Source organism: Hibiscus syriacus, unplaced genomic scaffold (genome assembly GCF_006381635.1).
Source record: "Hibiscus syriacus cultivar Baekdansim isolate YM2019G1 unplaced genomic scaffold, ASM638163v2 tig00001674_pilon, whole genome shotgun sequence".
Classification (NCBI taxonomy): domain Eukaryota; kingdom Viridiplantae; phylum Streptophyta; class Magnoliopsida; order Malvales; family Malvaceae; genus Hibiscus; species Hibiscus syriacus.
The window spans coordinates 463,780-486,853 of record NW_024061880.1 but is presented as its reverse complement, the minus strand read 5'-3'; the positions used below and the strand labels follow the sequence as shown (position 1 = coordinate 486,853).

Genomic DNA, 23,074 nt, shown 5'->3' with positions numbered 1-23,074 from the left:
CTTTCTTGCTTGAATGTGCCGGCCCTTGGAGGAAGAAGATGAGCTGAAATGTTCCCCCATTATAGATATTCTAATGTTAATTCATCTAGCACATGGCTTAATATAAATTATAATGGAATTGTTTATTCAACACCATAGGAAATCACATTTTTGCCCTTAATGAATCTCCATAATCACCATAAAACCAAGCCATCTGATTATTATCATATTACAAAGTCAAACATAAATTATTTTGTCTTTGACTTCCGAAATTCACCTTGAATTTTCAAATCTTGCGTTTTAGTCACTAAATTCCACTGTTTCGGTTAAATCTGAAAAATTGCACATTTCCAAACTAACTTTCTCTGATCCAAAATATTAAAATAATATTTCCAACCATTTTATAACATCCTTGAAATTTTTGTAAAATTTCGATTGATCAGAATTTACCGATTCCTTACCGTCTTTAACTCTTTCTTTACTAAATTCCAAATCCAACAATATGATTTCCATAAAACTCTAATCTCAAGAGTAAACCATATATTTATGGAATAAAAATATTTTAGGAAATTTATCACTTAATTCCCTAAACTTTTCCTAAGTTTTATACTTTGACCATCAAACTTTTAAAATTTCCATTTTGGTTATTGTCTAACTTTTTGGGGTATTACAATTCTCACCTCCTTAAAGAAAATTCGTCCTCGAATTTTAAATTTTCTATGAAAACCCTAACTCCCCCTTTTATAAGGATTCCACCTTTCATTGTAAATTCGTATCCCTAATTTAGAGTTGTACTGACTAGTAAGACATGCTCACTCCTTAACTATAAATTTTTTCTGCGATATCTCAAGATAAATAAGTTGAGCCCACTCCTTTTGTGAAAACCTCTTCTGGTCTTGCCAACTTCTAAAATTCCGATTTTTCCTCCTTAATTTGATAATTTTGAGAAGATCATACTAATCATTAGATTTTTAACCTGTTCAATTCATTTCTTCAACCTATTATGAAAATATCTACACATTTTCATATCATCATCTCTTTCCCATGTAACGTCTTTGACATTATGATTTTGCTAAATCACTTTGACTAGAGAAATCATCTTGTTACGCAGTTCTTTGATTTCTCGAGTTAATATCCGAACTGGTTCTTCTTTATAATCAAATCTGGTCAGATTTTAATTTCCTCTGATGCAATGACATGTGAAAGCTCTGATCGATACTTTCAAGGCATCGACACATGAAAAAAAATTTGTGTACTTTGTCCAACTCTAGATCTCAATTACCTCCATAGTTAATGTTAACTGATAAGCCATCAGTCCAATTTTTTTTAAAAATTTCATAAAGTCCAATAAATCTTAGACTTATTTTTCCTTTGCGTTTTGGGCGCAAAATATTTTTCCAAGGAAATACTTTAAGAAAAACTTCTTTATCACCATCATGGAATTCAATCTCTTTTCGTTTCAAGTCTGCATAAGACTTTTGCCGATCAAATGCCATTTTGAGATTATCTTGAATTATCTGTACTTTATCCTCAACCTCTTTCAATAAATCTGAGCCAACAAGATTTCGATCTTTTAACTTGAACCCATTCAATGGTGTTCGTTATTTTCTCCCATATACAACTTCATACGGAGTTATCTTGATACTCAATTAATAACTGTTATTGTAGGAAAATTCTACTAAAAACAAATACTTTTCTTTTCCCATGATTCCTTAGAATCAATCAAACATGCACTCAACATATCTTCCAATATCTGAATAGTACTTTCTGACTTATCATCCGTCTATGGATGAAAAATCATACTGAAATTAAATCAAATACCCAACACTTTATGCAAATATTTCCAAAGTCTTAAAGTATACTTTGGATCCCTGTCAGATATAATGGATACTGATACTTCTTGTAATCGAACTATTTCCTTGATATACAACTCCGTATATTTATCCAATGCATAGTCCATTCACATCGGAATGAAATGTGTCGATCTAATTAACCAGTCACTATTACTCAAATGAAATCCTTTTTATTTGATGTCAAAGGTAGTCCATTAACCAAAATTCATAGTGACTCTTTACTACTTCCACTCTGGAATAGAAATCAGTTGTAATAATTCCAAAAGCACTTAATTCTCAGCTTTTATTTGTTGACATGTCAAACATGTAACAACAAACTCAGTAATGTTTTTTTTTCATACCTGGCCACCAAAATAACTCTTTACATTCTGATACATTTTGTTCCCACATGTATGCATAGTCAGAGACTATAATGTGCCTTAGAAATAATATATTTCTTCAACTCATTATTATGAGGAATACAAATTCTTCCTCAATAATTTCCATCAAAGTTGACTTCAAAGTCTTTAGTCTCGCATTTTTTTCCACAAGTGAAACATTTTTTTTCATCTCTCATTTTTTTCTCTTTTTCTTTTCTTTCTCGTTTTCATTTTTTTTCTTCTTCGTTTTCATTTTCTTTTTCTATTTTTTTTCTTCTTATGTTTTTTCTTCTTCTTATAATATATATTTTTTTAGCTCTTATGCCATATGCCGAGACAACATGACTAAGAAAATCAACTTCTGATAGCCAAAACTCACTCTTTGACATTTTAGTGTATACCTTTTTATCCTTAAGTATTTCGAATACAGTACGAATATAAGCATCATGCTCTATTTTTGTATTCGAGTATACCCGAATATCATCAATATAGACCACCTCAAACTGATTTAAGTAAGGTTGAAATACTCGATTCATCAAAATCCATAAATGTTGCTAAAGCATTTTTCAAACCAAACCGCTTTACTACGAACTCGTAATGTCTATACCGTTTCTTGAAAACTATCTTTGGAACATCTTTTTCTTTAAAATTTAATGGTGATATCCCATTCGAATATCAATTTTTGAAAACATTGTTGCTCCTTTTTAAGCTGATCAAACAAGTCATTAATCCTCAGAATAGGATATTTGTTCTTGATAGTTACTCTGTTTAACTATCAATAATCTTTTCAATAATCTATGCATAATTGCATATATCTATTTTTTTTATAACCAATACTTATTTACCCCAAGGTATAAAATATTCAATCTACTGCATCCTCATTTATCAGCTCTTGCATTTGTTTATTTATTCTTTTAGCTCAATCGCAATCATTCGATATGAATCCATAGATACAAGATCAATGCCTTAATAACCCTTAATATTGAATTCCACCTCTCAATCTGGAGGTAACCCATAATAATAAATCTAAAAAGACTTATGGAAATTCCCAAGTTATGGAAATAACATATAATCTTACTTCAGATACTTGAGTATCTATTACCTTAGCTAGAAAAGCTATGCATCCTTTGTACATCATCTTAATCGTAACCATTGCTGATATTACTTATTAATGATTTCACTTTTTCATCAATCATTAAATTTTTTTTATTTCTCCACATTTTTTTCTAAATTAATCGCTTCTTGCGACCATTAACTCAACCTTAATGCAGAGACAACCAACTCATGATCAAAATGATCTTAAACTCGTTAATGATAATCCCGTCAGATCCATCAATAACATAAGCTCATGAATCTTTACTGGACATTTATTAATTGTTCGTCTAACACTTGTATCATAATCGTGACCATGACCCATAGGTCTTCCACAATAATATCACTCGATATCAAGTAGAATTGAATATCTCTACTTTGGAATTCCTTATTTCGTCTTAAGGAAACTTGTATAACCTATCCAGATCCATAGAAATTATTCTCGAACAGTTGAAACATTTTCAATTTCTTGAGAATCAATCTCGATCCATACAATAATTCATTGCAGCATGGAATGTTAGACAATCCATTTTCGCATATTTACCTTCACAAGGTAACTCTATCAAGTTTTATAGACTTGGTATTTATTCTCAATCCAACTCATAACCATTTGATTCCCTAATAATTCAACTTTCTTTAAACTTTTAGCGGAAATCATATTTACCGCTTATTTATTTCTTCTTACTCAAATCATCAATGATTTAAACAATTTAATGCTTAGCTTAAATATTTCTCACTTATTTAAGCTTACCTGGAGAACTTCAAAATCATTCACTAGATTCAGATATCTCCTCTGGATCCTCATCCGATTCGACTTTTCTTGTAAGTCGTTCAAACTTTTTAATCAATTCTTCCAATTCATAAACTTTGTTAAACACTGTGACAATTCTTCCACAGAATGAAGAAAAATCCCTTATAACATCCACCCTTCTAAGATGTTTTACATAAGTCATGTCGGGTCCCTTTTTGATCGATTTCAATCTCGACATTCTTTTCAACCATTTCGACTTTATTACCCTTGTCTTTAATTTCAACATTGAACATAGTCAGAATCATCATACATTAGTAAAGAATAAATTTACTCTCAATAAGCATCATCACAGTATATATACAACTATCAATAACTTTTGACATCCTAGTGGCATGTATACAATTTTAAACACAAAACAACCTCGTTTTAGTCCTAGAATCGGCTAAACATGTAGCTCTGATACCAATAAATATAACACCATAACCCGTATAATTATACCTATACAGATTATATATGTTATCCGAATTTCTAAAACCATTTTACGATTCGAAAGAAATTTAAAGTTTATCTTCTTAAAATGGTAAATGATATTATAAAAATATCATATCATATAAAATTACGTTTCATTATAATAATTTAATTCAAAAAAAATTTAATTATGAATAGTGAATAGTACCGAATAGTGAACAGTGAACAGTGGGGGAATCGATTCCCTGTAGCAGGGGAATCAATACCCCTTTAATAATCTGGAAATTTTGTTTAAAACCGTGGTTACTGTTCATGCTATAGTAACTTCCGAAAATTTACATATAAATTCATAAAAATTAACCTTTCATCACTATAAAAATTTCCAAAATTAATTCAACAAATAAAGTGAACATTTTCAAATTACATGCCACTATCTAAAATCAAATTTCACAATAGGATGTCTTACTGATATTGAAATATACCTCTCGATTCTTGATGTCGTTCTGAACTCTTTATTCTTATTCTTTGCTTTTTACCTACGCGTGAAAATCATCACACGCTAAGTATAAACTTAGTGAGGCAATTTAAAACATTTAACAGTGCAATACAATTCATGCATGATTTTCAATATCAAATATCAAATTTCCATAAAATCATTTTACTAACATATCCAATATTTTACCATGATCAAAATAATATAAAATCTCTTACCATTTATCCCATAAGCTCGTAAGCTTATTTTACTAAAATACTTACCATTTAAATTCCATAAACTCGTAAGCTTATTTTTCCTATATACTTGCCATTATTCCGTAAGCTCATAAGCTTATTTGCATGGTTACCATTTATTAACCAATAAAACATAATCCATAGCCAATAGCCCAATATTAAACCTTGAGGACCCTGGGTATACGAGTAAAATACCTGCACCGTATTGCTAAACCTACACTAAGCTTACGCCATAGTGCTAATCCGGACAATACACATAAGGTCGTGCCCACCACCTACACTAAGCTTACGCTATAGTGCTAATCCGGACATAAACCTGCACTTAGTGTCCTTACACAATATAGTGCTAATAGAAACCTGCAGCTGTTATACTCTATGGCATGCCAACTATACCCTGTCCCTCAATGACTTACTTTGGGCATATAGTCTATTTTATTCGATCCATCCATGGCAAAGTATATTATCAATATTTAACAATGGGGCAGTTCATACCCGAAATAACATTCATGGTAAAAATCATATGCAAAAATCAGTGATCAATGCATTTAAATTTCATCCACTAACATATCAATGTCAATTTTATAAAAAATGATATAAAATCATGCTGATATAAACAAGGTCGACTTATCGTAAGTCTTCCTTATGATGTATAAAACATCTATGTATAATTTCATGCATGTATTGCACTCACCTTGACACTTTATGTCTTTCAAAATATTTGTGCCTCACTATTGTCCATAATATACCCTTTTTATACTTGACTTGCTTCAATTGCAAATCAACCATGATCTGTATAAATCACAAATTCATAATAATCCATATGTTAGTATTTTACTAACATAAATACATTCCACCATATCTCCATACTATATTTGAAATTCATCATCTATCAAAATATTCAACTCTTAATAATTCCTTATAACATTGGAACCAACTTTTCCAATTTACTCAAAATGGTCTTCACCATTTTACCACTTAAATTCTTAAAACCAAAAATTCCAACATTGAAATTATTTCCATTCAAATGCTTTTACAAAAGCATAAATACATTTAAGTACCCCAGCTATGCAATTGTTGTACTTAAATCACCAATCATTTCAATCTTCCCAAAATAATCAATTTCACATCTAACACTCATTTCAATTTTCAAACAACAATTTCCAGCATAGTACATCAATTATACAACTCTTACACAACAATCCATTAATTTTCCAGAATTCAGACCACTCGCACTACCCTTAAAGAATCATTATTCTGTATTGATATAGACACTGGAATTCAATTCAGTTTCTTCCGTTAAAAACTAGACTCGAATACGAATCTATCCATATAAAGAACTCCTTTTAATTCATTCTGTACAATTTATGGTGAATTTTCAAAGTTCACCAACAAAATCTGTTTTGTACATAATTCTGCTGTCCGACTTTTCTGACCTTTCCTCAGTTAAAAATTCATATATATTTGTATACAACTTGAAATTGATCCTCGTTTATTTTTACAAAACTAGATCCATATATGAACACTGTAACACCCCAACCCGTATCCGAGTCCGAAATGTCACATTGACTTTTCAAAAACCTTTACTTGTATAAAATAGTGAGTAATTTAAAATTTATTATTACATATAACTTATTCAAAACCTTTATCGAACTATTCAGAGCTTATACAATATATTATCTTGAATACATGCCAACTAGAAATTTATGTATTAAAATACATATTATTCACCTTTCTTCTGATCTGACCTTTGGTAAGAAGAACTGACCTGTCTTGCTCCACATTGCTCTTTACTCTTCTCACTTTGGTAACCTACGTGTGAAACAATCACACGCTAAGTCGATGACTTAGTGAGGTAATAAACATAAAATATAAACTATAGCCTGTAATCATGTATGAACCATTACTACTATCACTCATACCCTTATTCATGTAACAAATCCTTGTAACACATATGCAATATATATATCATTACATATAAAAACATATACACACATATATTCCTCACTCATCATTTCTATCATTAGCCTTATTTCACTATTCATATTACTATCATTTATATGTGTTGATCATATCCTCTTGAACTTAACCTTGTTAACCAACATATGCTTCGTGTAACCAAACAATACACATATCATCATATGACTCGTGCAATACACATATCAACATATATCACAAAAGCATATTTTTCACATGTAATATATTTATTGTTATATCTTTGTCTAGCCCATGTACATTTCTGAGAACTATAGATATGTGAGTTTATAGAGGTTGTGCACTAATACTGTCACCACAGCTTGTATAAATGCACCAAAGTGCCACGTAGAATTGTATCGTAGTGCTGCGTAGAAATGCACTGAAGTGCCATATAAGGTTGTCCCTAAGGACCACATATCATTCCTTAAGAATCATATACATATGCCAAGGATCAAGTATGTGTCTCAAAAGACCTCACACATGTTCCGAATAATACATATATGTCCCGAAGGACCGCGTAGACCCTCGACTCTTGGCATGCCAACTATACCTCTAGCTCTCATGACACATAACATGGGCATTAATCTTTATGTTATCACACATTCACATATACACACAGTCATTTTATTATATTTTTATAAGATCACACGTAGTCGAGTAGTTCATTTCCATATAAATCACATACACGTAGATCACTTGCACGTAGAACATCTTTATATAATCATATGATTCACTTTCACTTATCACATATACTTTTTCTTTCATATATCTCATGGCATATATCACACGGCTCTTTATTTCATTCTCATATGATCACATAATCATGTAGTTCCCTTCTCCTATCACTTTGCATGGTTTTACATAAACATATATCATACCTTATTCATATATATATATATATAAATATCCGCAAATACATGTAAGCCCATATTTTCTTAACTTATAACTTACGTTACATATGCATGTAATCTTATGACTTATTGTTAATTAACTCAAATAACATTGTATTATTACATACTTTGTTCCATAGCCATATATTTACATACCTTATACTTACCTAGTTTACTCTATTTCACACATAGTCACATAATCACGTAATTTACTTACACATAGATCATTTTCATACCTAAATCATATAACACCCAATTCTTCCTCATAAAGTTATATTTTATATTCATATAATATCATATTATCCTATAAGTACATACTTATCTTATGGTTTGGTATCATCATTTATACTCAATTCCCTTCACTAATATATTATTCTCATATTACTCTATAGTCTAATCTTATTTAACTCATCACCTTTCTCATGTAGTCATATAAATCTATTATATTGATTCTTATAATTGATCACGTATACTATTAACATGTATGGTCACCTATCATATAACCTATTTCACATTCCCATGCAATCATATAGACCATTCATATTAATTCCTATACTTATCACAATACATGTATTCACACAATCATTTAACACATTGTAATATATATCACATATACCCAAATCAAACATATGCCTATGATCATAAATTAATGCATTCTAATATAGGAAATAGACTCGTCGCAAGTCTTATTTCCATTAAACATCATAAACTAACTTGTATGCACTCACCTGAGCCTCACTAAGTTCCAATCCACTTTTATGCTTTCATCTCTTTCGATTGAATCTTGACTTGATAATCGTTCCGGGACTTGTTCGTGCTCGATATCTATATGATCATACATTGATACATATCAGTATCCAATTGATATACTCCAATCTATCATTTCGTAGACCAAAAGAAAGGTATAATTCTATTTCCCTTGAAGTGCATCGATGCATTCCTTATGCATCGATGCATAAATTGCATTCGATGTTTCCATTTTTAAGGGTGCATCGATGCACTTCCTGTGCGTCGATACACACTGAACAATTTCTGGAAATTTACCCTTGATGCATCGGTGCACCTTGAATGTGCATCGATGCACATAGGCCAGAAATCCAATTTATGCCTGAAAATCCCCTCCTTTCAACTTAATTACTTCATATATCATTCCATTTTGTATTCTTAACTTACTTCTATTCAAACTCATTTATCTCATCTTGAACCTTAATATCCTCTCCCTCTTTATTAACTTCAAGAATTATACCATATTTCCAACATGTTTCAAAACTCATTTTATCACTTCATATCTCTTAAATTAACCATTGACAAGTCAAATTTATCTTCCAATTTGAGTAATGAACTCTATTTCAAGATTTTACCCAAGAACCCCAAATCTTTAATCCCTCCTAACTCCATCATACTTTGATTTTAAGATAACTTAAGCTTTCCTTAAGCTTAGTTATCATCTAATAATCAAAACCTAACCTTAAAATCAACAATTAATCCATAAACAAAGAAACTCACCTTTGATCTTGGAGATACGAGGAGGAAGAAGAAGAAGAAAGAAAACTCTGGATAATTCACCTTTTCCACGTGGTTCCTTATCTTATAAAAGAAATACAAAAATCTTACTTGTCAATTGACCATTTTACCCTTTAATTCATTCCATAATTACTAAATAACCTTCATCATAATTACTAAATAACCTTTATCATATTTCCAATAAATCATTGAACTATTTAATTATCATACTTTAAGCACCAATTTCTAAAACTTTACAATTTGGTCACTAACCCGGTATTGAGGATGTTACAAACACAATATATAAAAATAAATTCCAAATTATTTTTATATATTTTCTGGTGAATTTTAGAACCAACTGCCAGAATCAAAATCCAAACTGTTTTCTTTAATTTCATCCTTAGGTTCTTCATCATTTCTTACAACCAATTCTTTAAAATCACTTAACTCTTCAAAACCCTAAAACACAAGAATCAAAATCCCCTTCATCAACTCAAGAATCAAAATCCCCTTCATCAACTCAAGATAGATTTGAACATGAAACCCTAATAATATTCATGTCAAAATGTAGAGAATTGAAAGTAGAATATTTTTCCTAACCACACTTAGTTAAATTCTCAAGAAATAGCTTCAAAATTGAAACTAAAAATGCTTACCTTTCTTGCTTGAATGTGCCGGCCCTTGGAGGAAGAAGATGAGCTGAAATGTTCCCCCATTATAGATATTCTAATGTTAATTCATCTAGCACATGGCTTAATATAAATTATAATGGAATTGTTTATTCAACACCATAGGAAATCCCATTTTTGCCCTTAATGAATCTCCATAATCACCATAAAACCAATCCATCTAATTATTATCATATTACAAAGTCAAACATAAATTATTTTGTCTTTGACTTCCGAAATTCACCTTGAATTTTTAAATCTTGTGTTTTAGTCACTAAATTCCACTGTTTCGGTTAAATCTGAAAAATTGCACATTTCCAAACCAACTTTCTCTGATCCAAAATATTAAAATAATATTTCCAACCATTTTATAACATCCTTCAAATTTTTGTAAAATTTCGATTCGATCAGAATTTACCGATTCCTTGCCGGCTTTAACTCATTCTTTACTAAATTCCAAATCCAACAATATGATTTCCATAAAACTCTAATCTCAAGAGTAAACCATATATTATGGAATAAAAATATTTTTAGGAAATTTATCACTTAATTCCCTAAACTTTTCCCAAGTTTTATACTTTGACCATCAAACTTTTAAAATTTCCATTTTGGTTATTGTCTAACTTTTTGGGGTATTACATGTTTGCCTTTTATTTGTTATATATGGTTATTTTATCTTTCGTTCAAGTAGATTCGTCTAAAGATCTAACTATTCTCCCATCCTGTATGAACCAAATCTTGGACAAAAGATTTACATATTGGATCCTGCCCCAACTTGAGTTTGTACATGGTAAAGAAAATTGGTTTTTTTTCAATTTAATTATAAAATTTTGAAATAGTTTACTATTTGGTGAATAATGATTTGGGTACAAAAGCCACAACCAAATTCATGGAAAGATATGTTATTAGATGCAGGACATGGAAAAACAAATTATATTACACGGCTGGATTCGATTATTGGTTTCAACTCTCGAGGTGCATGTCGTTTTAATCTATTCTATACATAAAAGAAAAATTAAGTACCAAAACAGAGCTATAAACATAATCTTTGGCCACCAGAATCACTTTGTATTAGTGAAGTCTTCCTAAAGACAATTGTTGTCTCTCTAATCTAAAAAGGGAGAGGCAGGGTATTACTTTGCCAAGAAGTCAAAATTCATGCAATCAAGAAGGAATTGAAACATAGGATAACCTGCATACTAACACCACACGTTTTCTGAGTTCATGTCATAATGGAACCTATTCCCCCCGAACCAAATCCAATAGCAAAGAGACTAAAAAAACGAATCATGTTAATCTAACTTATCCAACAATAGTTTAAACATGGAGAAAGCATCATCTATTTCCAAATTTCAATACTTCATCACACCAAGAACAAAAACATCCAGAAACAAGTTTTCTGCAACTTCAAGAAGACAATATCCTACAATAAGAATAGAAAAGACCATTGTGCTAAAATCCACCCCAAAAATACCCATTTTCATATGGAATTCAACGAAAACCCTTTAAAGAATCACTAGTCATGCCAGATCTTACATCAGTCCATGCTTTGGCAATTATTCTTTTCATATCCTTACCCCTTCCTCGTACATATTCTGCAATTTACACAAACATGCATTAATTTAGACATTGGGAATTTGTCAATAAAACACAAGCCATGAATAAATCATGGAATAAACTTTACCTTCATTAAGTTCATGATTTCGGCCATGGGATCTCGCTCTTTATCCAAGTTTGGCTTCAGCTGTGTGAAAATGAAAAATAGTATTAGTGTAGCTTAGTGGCAAAAAAAAGATGGAAAGTAATCTTATGGTAATCTAGGCAATTACCTTGTCCTCCTTGTAGTGTAGATCAGACCAGTTGCCTTTACAAGCTTTGAACAATGTGATGATGACTCTTGTAGGCTTAACTATCACCTTGCACTTCTCTGGTTCGATTTCCTTGTTCAATTTTGGAATAGCACACCTATAGTTTTTACCTTTAACGTCGCGGAATTTAACATCAAAAGACATCGGCTTGAAATTTGCCTGGATTTTCTCTTGTTCGACTCTTTCCAAAGATACGTATATCTGTTGTATAAACATAGGATCAACAATAAAAAAGCAACAAGGCAGAGGATGCAATGAAAATACAAAATAATTACTGCTATCACAAAGATGAAGAGAAATCTAAGAGAAGCTGCTAAGGGTGTTAATTGTTATCAATCTGAGAAGTTGCTAAGGGCGTTAATTGTTATCAATCCGAGCTCAAGAGAATCAAAATTTGGTTTGAAATAACAATTGAATTCACTTGGGATGTATTACATCCTTTTATTGTGTCAAAAATTTACTAAATTTTTCAGAATTTGATCTTGTACTTTATTAAAACTGAAAACCGAGAAGTTAGTCCATCTCTTGCTAAACACATAAAGTAGAACTATTGAGTTTTGCTAATCCGTGCAGATAAATTATTGAACTACTAGTCTACTACTAATATTCAGATTAGATTAGCTTCTCATTTTTCATAAACTAGGATGACCAAATTCCAACAACTTAAATCGAAATGACTAACTTCTCAAATTTCGTAAAGAAAAGATGGAATTAAAATCATACCAAGATTTTGGGTTCAATAAGTCAAATGGATAATTTGTCTTTTCAGGTTGCAAGGTTGGGGATTTGATATTTTATACTAGCAATGAAAATGTTCTAAATCTCTAAGAATATCGAAATTTCTTACCTTGACTTTATCGTTGTCTTGATCCCAGCTGAACGAGGCGAGTGTAACGTAACTCAGCGCTGGGTTAACCGGAGCCTTTGCTGAGGTTGCAATAGGAATTGGAATTTGTGGAGCAGCAGCAGGAGAAGCTCCATTTGCATCCTTTTTCAAAAAGAACTCAATAAACAGCCAAGAAAAATGCCAAACACCATTGAATATGAAATCTTCTACACTGCGAAAGCAAACCCCGTGAAAAGCCTCTAAGAAAAACCCAAAAACTAGAAATGTTCAGGATATCTAAATTAGATTCAATATGAAGAATCGAATCAAAATAACATGATGACGTTTTATTCAAAACTTCAAAATTTCAATATCCAAGAAAAGGGGGGGACCTTTTCCAAGTTCCGAATCTCAGAGGAAATAAAAGATAAAATACGTGGCCTCTTCGCGATGCATTGAAGCTGCTTAAGCTCCTCCAAATCTAGCGCCAATTCTTTTGCCATTCTTTTCCAACCTTGAGAGAATTGCTGGGCTCTAAGCTTCTTCTCGTCATCAGCAGGAGAAGGAATTCTCGTCTTTAGAAGGCTCCAAGCAAAACCTAATACACCAGAAGTAGAAATCAACGCCAAATTGAAGAAGAAGAAAATTTTGTTTCAACAGAACCAAACGGGGAGAATGATATTTTAGGAAGCAGGGGACGGGAATAAGAAAATACCTAAGGGAGATGGGGGAATAACATTCCTGGAGAAACAGGAAAAAAAAACACTGTTGGTATTAATTTTTGACTGGTATTTGAGGATGTGGAGAAACCAAACGTGGTATTTTCAACAAAAAAAACATTCCCCCTAGAAATGAAATATTCCATGAACCAAACCTGGCCTAAGAAGTTGGGCCACATTGTGCATGACATTTTAGCCACCGGCTGCTTTTGGGACGTCTGCTATGATATGTACGAATGAATGTTATTGGGAAGTAGTTTAGGCACTTAGGCTAGGAGTCCAGATTATTAATATCTTAATCAACTAATTCCGATATAAAATGTTATAAATATTTATTACAATACGACTCATATCTGAAATCACCATTTCTTTTATTATTATCATTATTATTATTATTATTATTATGTTAAATTATAAAAGTTACAAAAACACAAAAAAAGTCAAAAATCAAGGACATATCCCGTGAAATTCGGTTGCCTAGCTGCCTGCACATGACACGACGATCGTCTGTCACCGCCGCCTGACCCGCTGGTCACCTGCAACAAGCCTCCATCAACAATCACATGCAATCTGCAAAGTAAGACAACAACAATATGCAATCAAATGTTTTATTTGTTCTGAACATGGGTTCTCTATAAAACCCAACAACTACAACATGTAAAAGGGACTCTGATTTCAACATAAAGCAATAAAAATAATCTTTCAACAACCCTTTTTTATTTTCTATATTCTCCTATTAGAAATAATACCCAAAAAAATCATTTTCATCTTTTTATTTGAAGATAACAAAAAAAATGAGCAAAAACAAAGGAGATGTTACCCATTCGACCAAAGTCTCTTGCCGGTTATGGGAGCCTCTGATGACAGATCTCAAAAGATGAGAATAGGCTCGGGAAGGAAAGGAACATCATGTCTTGAAATCGCTTCGATCGGACGGTGGCTAGAGGCAGTCAGAGCCATAAAGCCGAATTGTTTCGGCCTTGTTTCACAGTACTAGTAGCTGTTTTACGTGAAGTGGAGGTCGATATGCAACCACCGCGGTGAGATGAACAAGTCCAGAAAATTTTATGGCAAACGGCCATCGAAGTCGACGACCGACGCGATAACCAGTGACGACGACAACAGAGATGCCCTTGCCGGCTTCTGGACGAGACTAGAGAGGGGAGAAAGTTAGACGGAAGAGAGAGTGTGTGTGTGGGTTTAATACAAAATGAAAAAAAAACAAAAAATGACTTATTTATAGGTGTTCTAAAATGGCACCGTTGTGGGGACTTTCTAGCTGTCTCAAAACGACGTCGTATAGCTCAATGCGTGCATTTTGAAGCCTAATGGGTTAACCCTCTTCGCAACCATCTCACCTTTCCTTTCTTACAATTTAGTCACTATTTTTAGCTTATTTCGTGATTTTATTAAACTAAATTATCGTTATTTTGTTATTTTTCCATTTTATGTTCTAATGTTACTTTTGGTTTATTTCTTTTCGGGTCCCTCGATATAAGATGTGCTTTCACATTTTGGTTCTTATTCTATCTATTTATTTAATTACATGCCTAATTTTGCATTTATTTTAATTTAACAACTTTTTTATATGATCAATTAATTATTATTTTACCCCTGAACATTATGTAAACTTGCAATTTAGTCTCTATTTTCTTACCTTATTTCAATTTAGTCCTAAATTGTAAATTGTCTATACTAACTTTATTTTATTTTATTTTCATTTCAGGTTATTTGAGGTAACTTCTTATTCATTCAAATTTAAATCCTTTTATTCAAATTTTAGTCCTTAGAATAATTGCATTTTCAAGTTTAGCCCCCTTAGGTTTAGATTTTTACACTTTAGTCCCTATACTTTTTTCACAATTAGGTCCATAAACTTTAGTTTTGTTCACACTATAGTTCCTAGACTTTAGAGCTCTCACATTTTAGTCCTTACTTTTAACTAGAATTTTCAATTAACATAATCGATTAGGGTAACAATTATAGCCTACACCTTAACTTTAAATTCATCTTAGTCCTTTACTTAAGGGATGATTTAATTTGATTTGAGTTTTCGCTAAAAAATTCCCAATTGCTCAAATCAATTATCCGGTTCAATAATTGGTTGATAAAATCAGCTAGGGTTAGGGATGGCAAACGGGTATAGTTTTGTGGATTCCGCACCGCACCCGCTCTAATTGGGGCGGGGATGGGTATAATTTTAGCGGGTAGTGGGCAGGTTTGGATTTAGAAAGTGATACCCATCATGGGTAGTGGGCGGGTAATGGGTTTGAGACATTACCCGCCCCGCATCCGCCCCGTATCCGCCCGCCCACTTTCTATTATATATGTAGGTAGTAGTGAATTTAAATTGGAGTGCTCTCAATTGGAGGAAATAGAGAATGATGATTGTAATACTGGAGTATCAGATGTCACAAGTATTGCCTGAAATTTTAGAATATTGTGCCAAAGAACAAAAACATTATGTGTTTGTCATTTATGTTTATAAACTTTAATTATGTCTTTTATTATGGTGTTTTATGTACTTTAAGATCTATATTAAAATTTAACTCAGATAATCCTTGGATTATTTTATTATGTTTTTTAATGGATATGTTTCTTAATGGAAATGTTTTTTTATGTTTGTTGCTTATATATAACTTAAGTTTGCTTTCATACGGGTCTAGACGGGTACGTCGCTAGTGGGGATGGATTTGAGAATGTACCCGTGTGGGCGGGTGTGGATTTGAAAATTTGTACCCATTATGGGTGGTGGGCGGGTGGTGGATTGAAAATATTGCACCCGACTCGCCCGTTTGCCATCCTTAGCTAGGGTTAATATTAGACTCATTTTAGGTTTAATCCTCTAGATTCTTTAATTACATAATTTAATAACTTTAGGTAGGAAATCCCTTAAATTACGCATCTAGTAAAATTAGGCGTTTAAATCAATTGTTTGATTACATTTAAAAAAAACCTAAGGCAATGTTCACTTATTAGGGAGTTAACGATATATTTCTCGCAAATATGCTCAGAGTTAACTACTGGTGATTCCCAAAGTAGGTCGACATCCTTTTCAAGACCGCATCATGATTTCTTAAAATCAAGACAATGTCCCGTTATTGGGTATAATAGTTTATCTCCCACATTCATACTAAGGGCGAATACTATTGACTTAAATAAACGAACATCCTTTTCAACCTTGCATTTATAGTAAATTTTTTATTAAATAAAGTTCAAACACAAGATTTCCATCTTTTTAAATATATGGTAATCAACTAAGTACAACTTTTTGGCGCTGTGAGGTGCTAATCATTCTATACGCGTAACCAACTAACGATATTGATTTTTAATTTTCATAGACCCAAACTCGATATTTTTATAAAATACAAATATTTTTATTAATAGTCGTACTATTTTTTCTCATCCGGACGAAAAACGGTGACGACAATATCATATCTTATAATTATGTAGATATTTTTTTGAAAGAATTATGTAGACATTAATCTTAATTCCAAACTGAGTGAGTGCCACGTGATTGACCATAGATTGATTTAGGAATGTCATTCAAATTTGGCCAACTTCACCTATATACAAAGTACTATTATCTTTCTTTTCTTTGAAGAACTTTATTGGGATAAATTCCATATAAAGTTGCCTCAAAGATATAAGCTACACAATCAAAATTGAAATAGGAGTCATCCATGGTTGCCCCTAAGCAAAAGACTAGAGAATCAGATATGGAAGTCGCCAGTGATTTAAGGGAAATAACGTGTCATAAATACAGTCAATAACGAGTCGGGTTTTTTTTTCAGAAAGGGTAGGGGGTAAAAGCGTTGTTTTCATTGGGGACAAAAGTCTGTGTTTGTGGCCAATGCATAATAATGAAGCAATCGTTTATTGAAAACAAACACTGCAGCATTATAACCGGCACAAAGGGAAATGAAGAATTTGATGTGATGAGACATTTCAAACTTACTATAATCTCTCTCTCTATAAATGAACCATTTTTGGGGGATTGGACGAAATGCTTCATTTAGACTCTTTTCTTTTCTTTTGACAAATCATTTACTCTTTTCAAAATCACTATTGAATGGAACCACATCCCAAAGATCAACAAAAAATCAATCCATGACACGCACGTATAAAGGTTTTACAAGTTCTAAACAGGGACACCAACGTCGATAGACATCAACGTTTTTTCAAGGAGAAAAAAATAGGTTTTTTACCTGCCATAGGTAGCCTAGCACATATCTTAATCGGTAGGGCCGAAAAGGCCCCAGTCATTTACTTTGAAGTTTGTAACGGCTAGCTTAAAGATTTCTACCATTGGCATGAGTCCAGATTGCATAGCGGGGGTAGCTAATCCTGCACCAACTGCACTCGCACTTTCGCTCATAGGACTGCCAGCATAATATGTAACAGCAACAGTGTTAACAAAATCGATGGCATACTCCCGTAGTCAAGGAGGTGGTGAAATGTTGAGTAAAAAAGAAATGGCTACTAAGAAAGACTTTATAATATCATATTTGCATTTACATAGTCTTAAATGACAGAAAGTCAGGAAACGATATATCTTTCTTTTGCTATTGAGAAAGAACAGCAGCAGTGAAGCTCTGACACTTACTTTATCAAGATGGACCTTCGTTAACATTCATTAAGAAACATGTTATCAATTTAGAAGAACTGAACAAAAACTGTGAAAACTGGAAACACAGGAACAGTCGTTACCTTGATAATATTTTGTGCTTCTCTTCCTTGCCGTCCCTTCGAAACAGCCTATGCATAAATAATAAAATTAATCATAGAAGGTAAAAGATACGAGAGACAGTTGGGGGATCATTAAGGAGTGATACATGCATCACAAGGCTCACATCAAAGGAAGAAGTAATAACTCTTCCAAATGATCCACTTGTCCAAGCATTGGAAAAGAAGATCAGAATAGAAGCATACTTACGACGACTTTTTGAATGGGATCCTGATCTTATTTAGTCAAGATGTCTTCTGGAGATACAACCGTCTGTCTTTTATCTTTCCAACGGTTCTTGAATCGCATCAATCCGATATCGGGAACTCAAGATATGGTTATTTTACTGAAGACGGTGCATGCAGAAAATCCTATACGGGATTTTGTAAATATTACGAATTTTCAATATTTTTATTGATTATTTGTAATATAACTTAATATAGGATGATGCATTATCTTTTAGGATTAGATTTATTATTTTATTAGGAATTAAGATTGGGTTAAAAATATTATCTTTAGTTATTATTATTTTATTAGGAATTAGAGTTAATATATGTTTAGTTTATTATTATTTTATTCATTAGTTATTTAGGATCTTTAGAACTCAGCCCCTGTATAAAGGAGGCTTCATTAAACTTTGTAATTAAGATTTCTTTGATCAATAATACAACAAGAGTTCGTTTTTGCAAGTGTTGATTGCCTTGTGCCTTCGAAGCTTATTCTCCTGGAGTTCTTTCAAGTTCTTGTGAGGGAGATTAATCTTCACACTCCAATTTGCCTTTTCATCGCGACTAGGAGGGTTGGTTAGAGCCATATTATCGTGTTTGCTTTTTCATTGCGACTAGGAGGGCTCGATAGGACATTATCCATCGATTTTCCACATCCATCCACGCCATCAATCATCTTTACCGTTCACTTCAATAAGGGAGATCTTTGATTTCTTGGTTATTTTCTCTATTCTTAATTCATTTATCTTTTGTTTATCTTATTTTAATCTTGTTTCTTTTCTTGTTTCTAGCACTAAAAGAAACCCTAAAGAATCCTAGCTATTGCCGCCACCTTTCTCATTCATTCCTTATTGTTCTTCATCGAGTCTAGAGCTTTTCTAGGTTTGATTCTTCAACAAGAGCAACGTTCATCAATCCGCCACCGCTTCCCTATCAATTGGTATCAGATTTGGGCCGATTCTTGGAGAAAAACAAGCAATCTTGCTTGTTCTTGTACACAAAACCGTCAAGGTACCCCAACGGAGCTAGTTCACAAACGATTCAGCGTTTCAGGTTCTTTTTATTTAATTTTAATTTAGATTTAAATTATTCTTGTTAGTTTGCTATTTTTTTTCAAAAAAACAAAAACAAAGCAAAAAAAGCCAAAAAGCCAAAATTTCAAAAAAAAAATTGCAAACAAATGTATTTAGGGCTGATTTTATGTATAAATTATATTCATTCTAAGAGTAATCCCCAGTCCAAATTTCACCCCAATCGGAGTTCATTGGAGCCTTCAAATACATCATTCAAGTTTCATCGACAGATTCGGTTTAGAATCTTGTCGAATTTCTTGAAAATTTTACAGGAGGAATTTCATGGTGAAAATTTCCAGATTGAAACTTCATATATTGGAGATCATTCACACAAAATATCAGAATTTTTGGAGATCAAGAACAACTTCGAAAAAAGTGATCAAGAAAAACATATTGTTTGAGGACTCACCGTTCAACAGAGTCTACTGGATACTACTGAAGGTATTTGGTTTTGAAATTTTACAGGTGGTTTCTTGACGCATCGAAAGACATTCAAGAAATTTTTCAGAATTTTTGGACACCGGTAACCCCCTCAAAAACGTTGCTCAAGTTGATTCAGCGTTTTCTAGGTTTTCTGGTTTGGTCCCTTTTCTTTGACTCTTAGTGCTTTAGGTTCTTTTGTTTTTCCATGTTACTGTTCTTTTGCATTATCTAACACATTATCTTCTTTGTGTTAGTAGGACTAAAGAGTTTGCATACTTCTTCCTTCTTTGCATTCTCGTTCTCTTGGAGTCTAACCTTTGTTTGGCCTCTTAGAGCTTTTAGGTTTTTCTTATCGCCTTTGCTAGTAATCAAACTCCGATACGAACTGTGAAAGACTACTTGGTAAAGTGAGTTTTAAAGAGTACAAGATCGGCTTACTTGCCTCTCGTTGTGTTACTTTCTTGGAGTGACTTGTGAGGTTTCTCTTTGTTGAATTTTCTTTCTTTTATTTTTATTTTACTTTAAAATTTTCTTTTGAGTGTTATGATTTCAGAATGGGCGACACTAACAACAAGACACTTACGGCTATCTTAGCCACACTTGCCCGACTCACGACTCAAGTTGAAAGATTTGATGAAATCGTGAGAGAACGACAAGAACCAATACTGGATCTACCAAACCATAATCCAAGACCAAACAATGCTGAACTTTTGGTACCCGAGAAAGAACAACCACGTTTCCAAGCACCCAAACTCTTTACAAAACCAAAGTTCACGATCCCGTCTTTCAAAGGAGACAACGATCCAGACAGGTACATCGAATGGGAAGGAAAAGTTGATCTCATGTTCGCATACCATGACTGCCCCCAAGCTAAACAAGTTCACCTCATCACCATACAATTTGAAGGATATGCTCGAACTTGGTGCATGCAAACAAGGAAAAAGATCCAGAACTTCCAAATTCTAACAATCACTTCTTGGACCGACCTCAAACAAACCATGAGGAACCGATTCCTACCGACACATTATACACGAGAAGTTAAACAACGACTACACTGACTTTGACAAGGTAGAAGTTCAGTTGAAGATTACTACAAGGAGATGCAGTCCTTACTCAATAGAACTAACATAACCGAAAAAGAAGAGGTCACCGTGTCAAGATTCATCGTCGGTTTAAACTCAAACATCATTGATCTTCTTGATCTACAAGGGTACGAAAACCTTGAAGACGCACTAAAGAAAGCAATGACAATCGAAGCACAAATCCAAAGGAGATCTCGATTCAGTGAACATTACCTAGGTACTTCATCCTCTTACCAAGGTAATCCTTCAAATCCTTCCTCATCTTCTACTCCATCTTCTCTAAAAAAGCCAAGAGATGACAAACCTGACAAGGAGAAAGAACGACCAGCAAAGAATGACACACTTCCAGTCCCTAAAGATCAAATGATAATTTGTGAGGAGGTAGGAAAAGCAAAAAAAGAAAAAGTTGAGAAAGAGGCAAAAGCAAAAGAGGTCACTAGTTATAAAAGCCAAAAGAATAATGACCCATGGGAGGTGAATGAACCTAAATGTGAGAAGAAAAGAGTGACTCAAAATCTATGTGTGAGCACAAAAGAATTGAGAGAGAACCTTCTTTACAAACAACCTTGCATCCTTGTTCGCTTTAGGGAATCAATTTTTCGATTTCTAACATTAACAAGGATTTGCCTAATGTGTTTTTATCTCTTTTACAGGATTTTCGAGAAGTGTTAGGTGATCTACCTAACGAATTACCACTGAAAAGAGGAAAACAACGCCAAATCAATCTAATTCCAGGTTCCATCATACCTCGTCAAACATACAATCTCGAAGAAACCAAAGAGTTGGATTTGTTACAAAAAGGCTACATCCAGGAAAACCTTAGTCGTGACGCCATCATAATGACGAAGCATGATTTGAACAACTCTACAGGCTTTATAGTTCGTGCACAAGAAATCCATGTAAATGATGAAATAGTAAAAGCAACACGAGACTGGCCCACACCATCTTCCATAGCCAAGAGTTGTCGAATAATATTAGGTGACCCTCCTGACGGGTTACCACCTGAAAGCCCTAATCACTATGTCATATCAATGAAGAGTCACAATTTATGGGAGTCCAAAGACCGAGGTAAACAAAACATAGTAGACGATGCACTACCACGAAGGTATACTCTTACCTATCAAACACACATTAATATTCCGAGAATTGAACATATCAAAGATCTATATCATAATAACTCGGATATTTCTGATATTTATGATATTTCTACCCATACTTTTAAAAGTGCTTCTAATGAGTTTTATCGTGTATATGAGTTTCCTTGCCAACTAAACATGTTCTACAGTCCAAAAATCTCCTCCAGATAATTTTTAATTCATGAACCACACTTAAGAGACTTAAGGGATTACTTTAACAAACAAGTTGATATGGTTTTTAATCACTCATTCTCGCCACACACGAATAAAACCATGGAGAAATTATCTGAAGCAATCATACAGAAAACCAACAGTGGTCGGCACCATGTTGAATTTCAACCTAAACATCAGATTACAAGACTTGTATGCAAAAGAGGGTTTCAAGACTACAAGAAATCTGTTCCTACAAAGAAGAAACCTCGACTAAAACGCATAAAGACACATCACATTGATCCTGGTAAATGTTTCACAAGTTTTTCTTCCAACAAATATAATTCTCTTTCTCTTGGATTTTCAGATTCGATGACGAATCCTTTTGAGGAGGGGGAATGATACATGCACCAGAGTCCATAATACATGCTTCTTTGGACTAATGTTTCTACTCGAACCTATTAGAAGAACAAAGTCTCGAAGATTCAAAGCATATATATTCGGTAAGTATAATGTGAATGAATCATTAAATGATTCTAATGTTGCTCCCTTTAATGTTTCAGATTCGAGGTCGAATC

The 23,074-nt window shown here is 33.0% G+C and overlaps 1 protein-coding gene across 1 annotated transcript; it reads right to left on the bottom strand.

The window, feature by feature from the left end:
- Positions 1-11,629: 11,629 nt before the first annotated feature.
- Positions 11,630-15,971, bottom strand: LOC120130590 (calcyclin-binding protein-like). Its single transcript, XM_039147805.1, has 9 exons — positions 15,961-15,971; positions 14,157-14,249; positions 13,676-13,701; positions 13,397-13,558; positions 12,982-13,220; positions 12,096-12,335; positions 11,951-12,010; positions 11,844-11,861; positions 11,630-11,689 (listed from the first exon to the last, which is right to left on the bottom strand). The coding sequence occupies exons 1-9, from the start codon at positions 15,969-15,971 to the stop codon at positions 11,630-11,632; spliced, it is 909 nt and encodes a 302-aa protein (XP_039003736.1).
- Positions 15,972-23,074: the final 7,103 nt, after the last annotated feature.

What these genes read in the sequence shown, in the direction of transcription:
- LOC120130590 (XM_039147805.1), bottom strand. An exon ending in ATGCATCGCGAAGAGGCCAC is followed by an intron (nt 13,221 to 13,396) that starts GTATTTTATCTT and finishes GGTTTTTCTTAG; the next exon opens with AGGCTTTTCACGGGGTTTGC. An exon ending in TACACTACAAGGAGGACAAG is followed by an intron (nt 12,011 to 12,095) that starts GTAATTGCCTAG and finishes ATTTTCACACAG; the next exon opens with CTGAAGCCAAACTTGGATAA.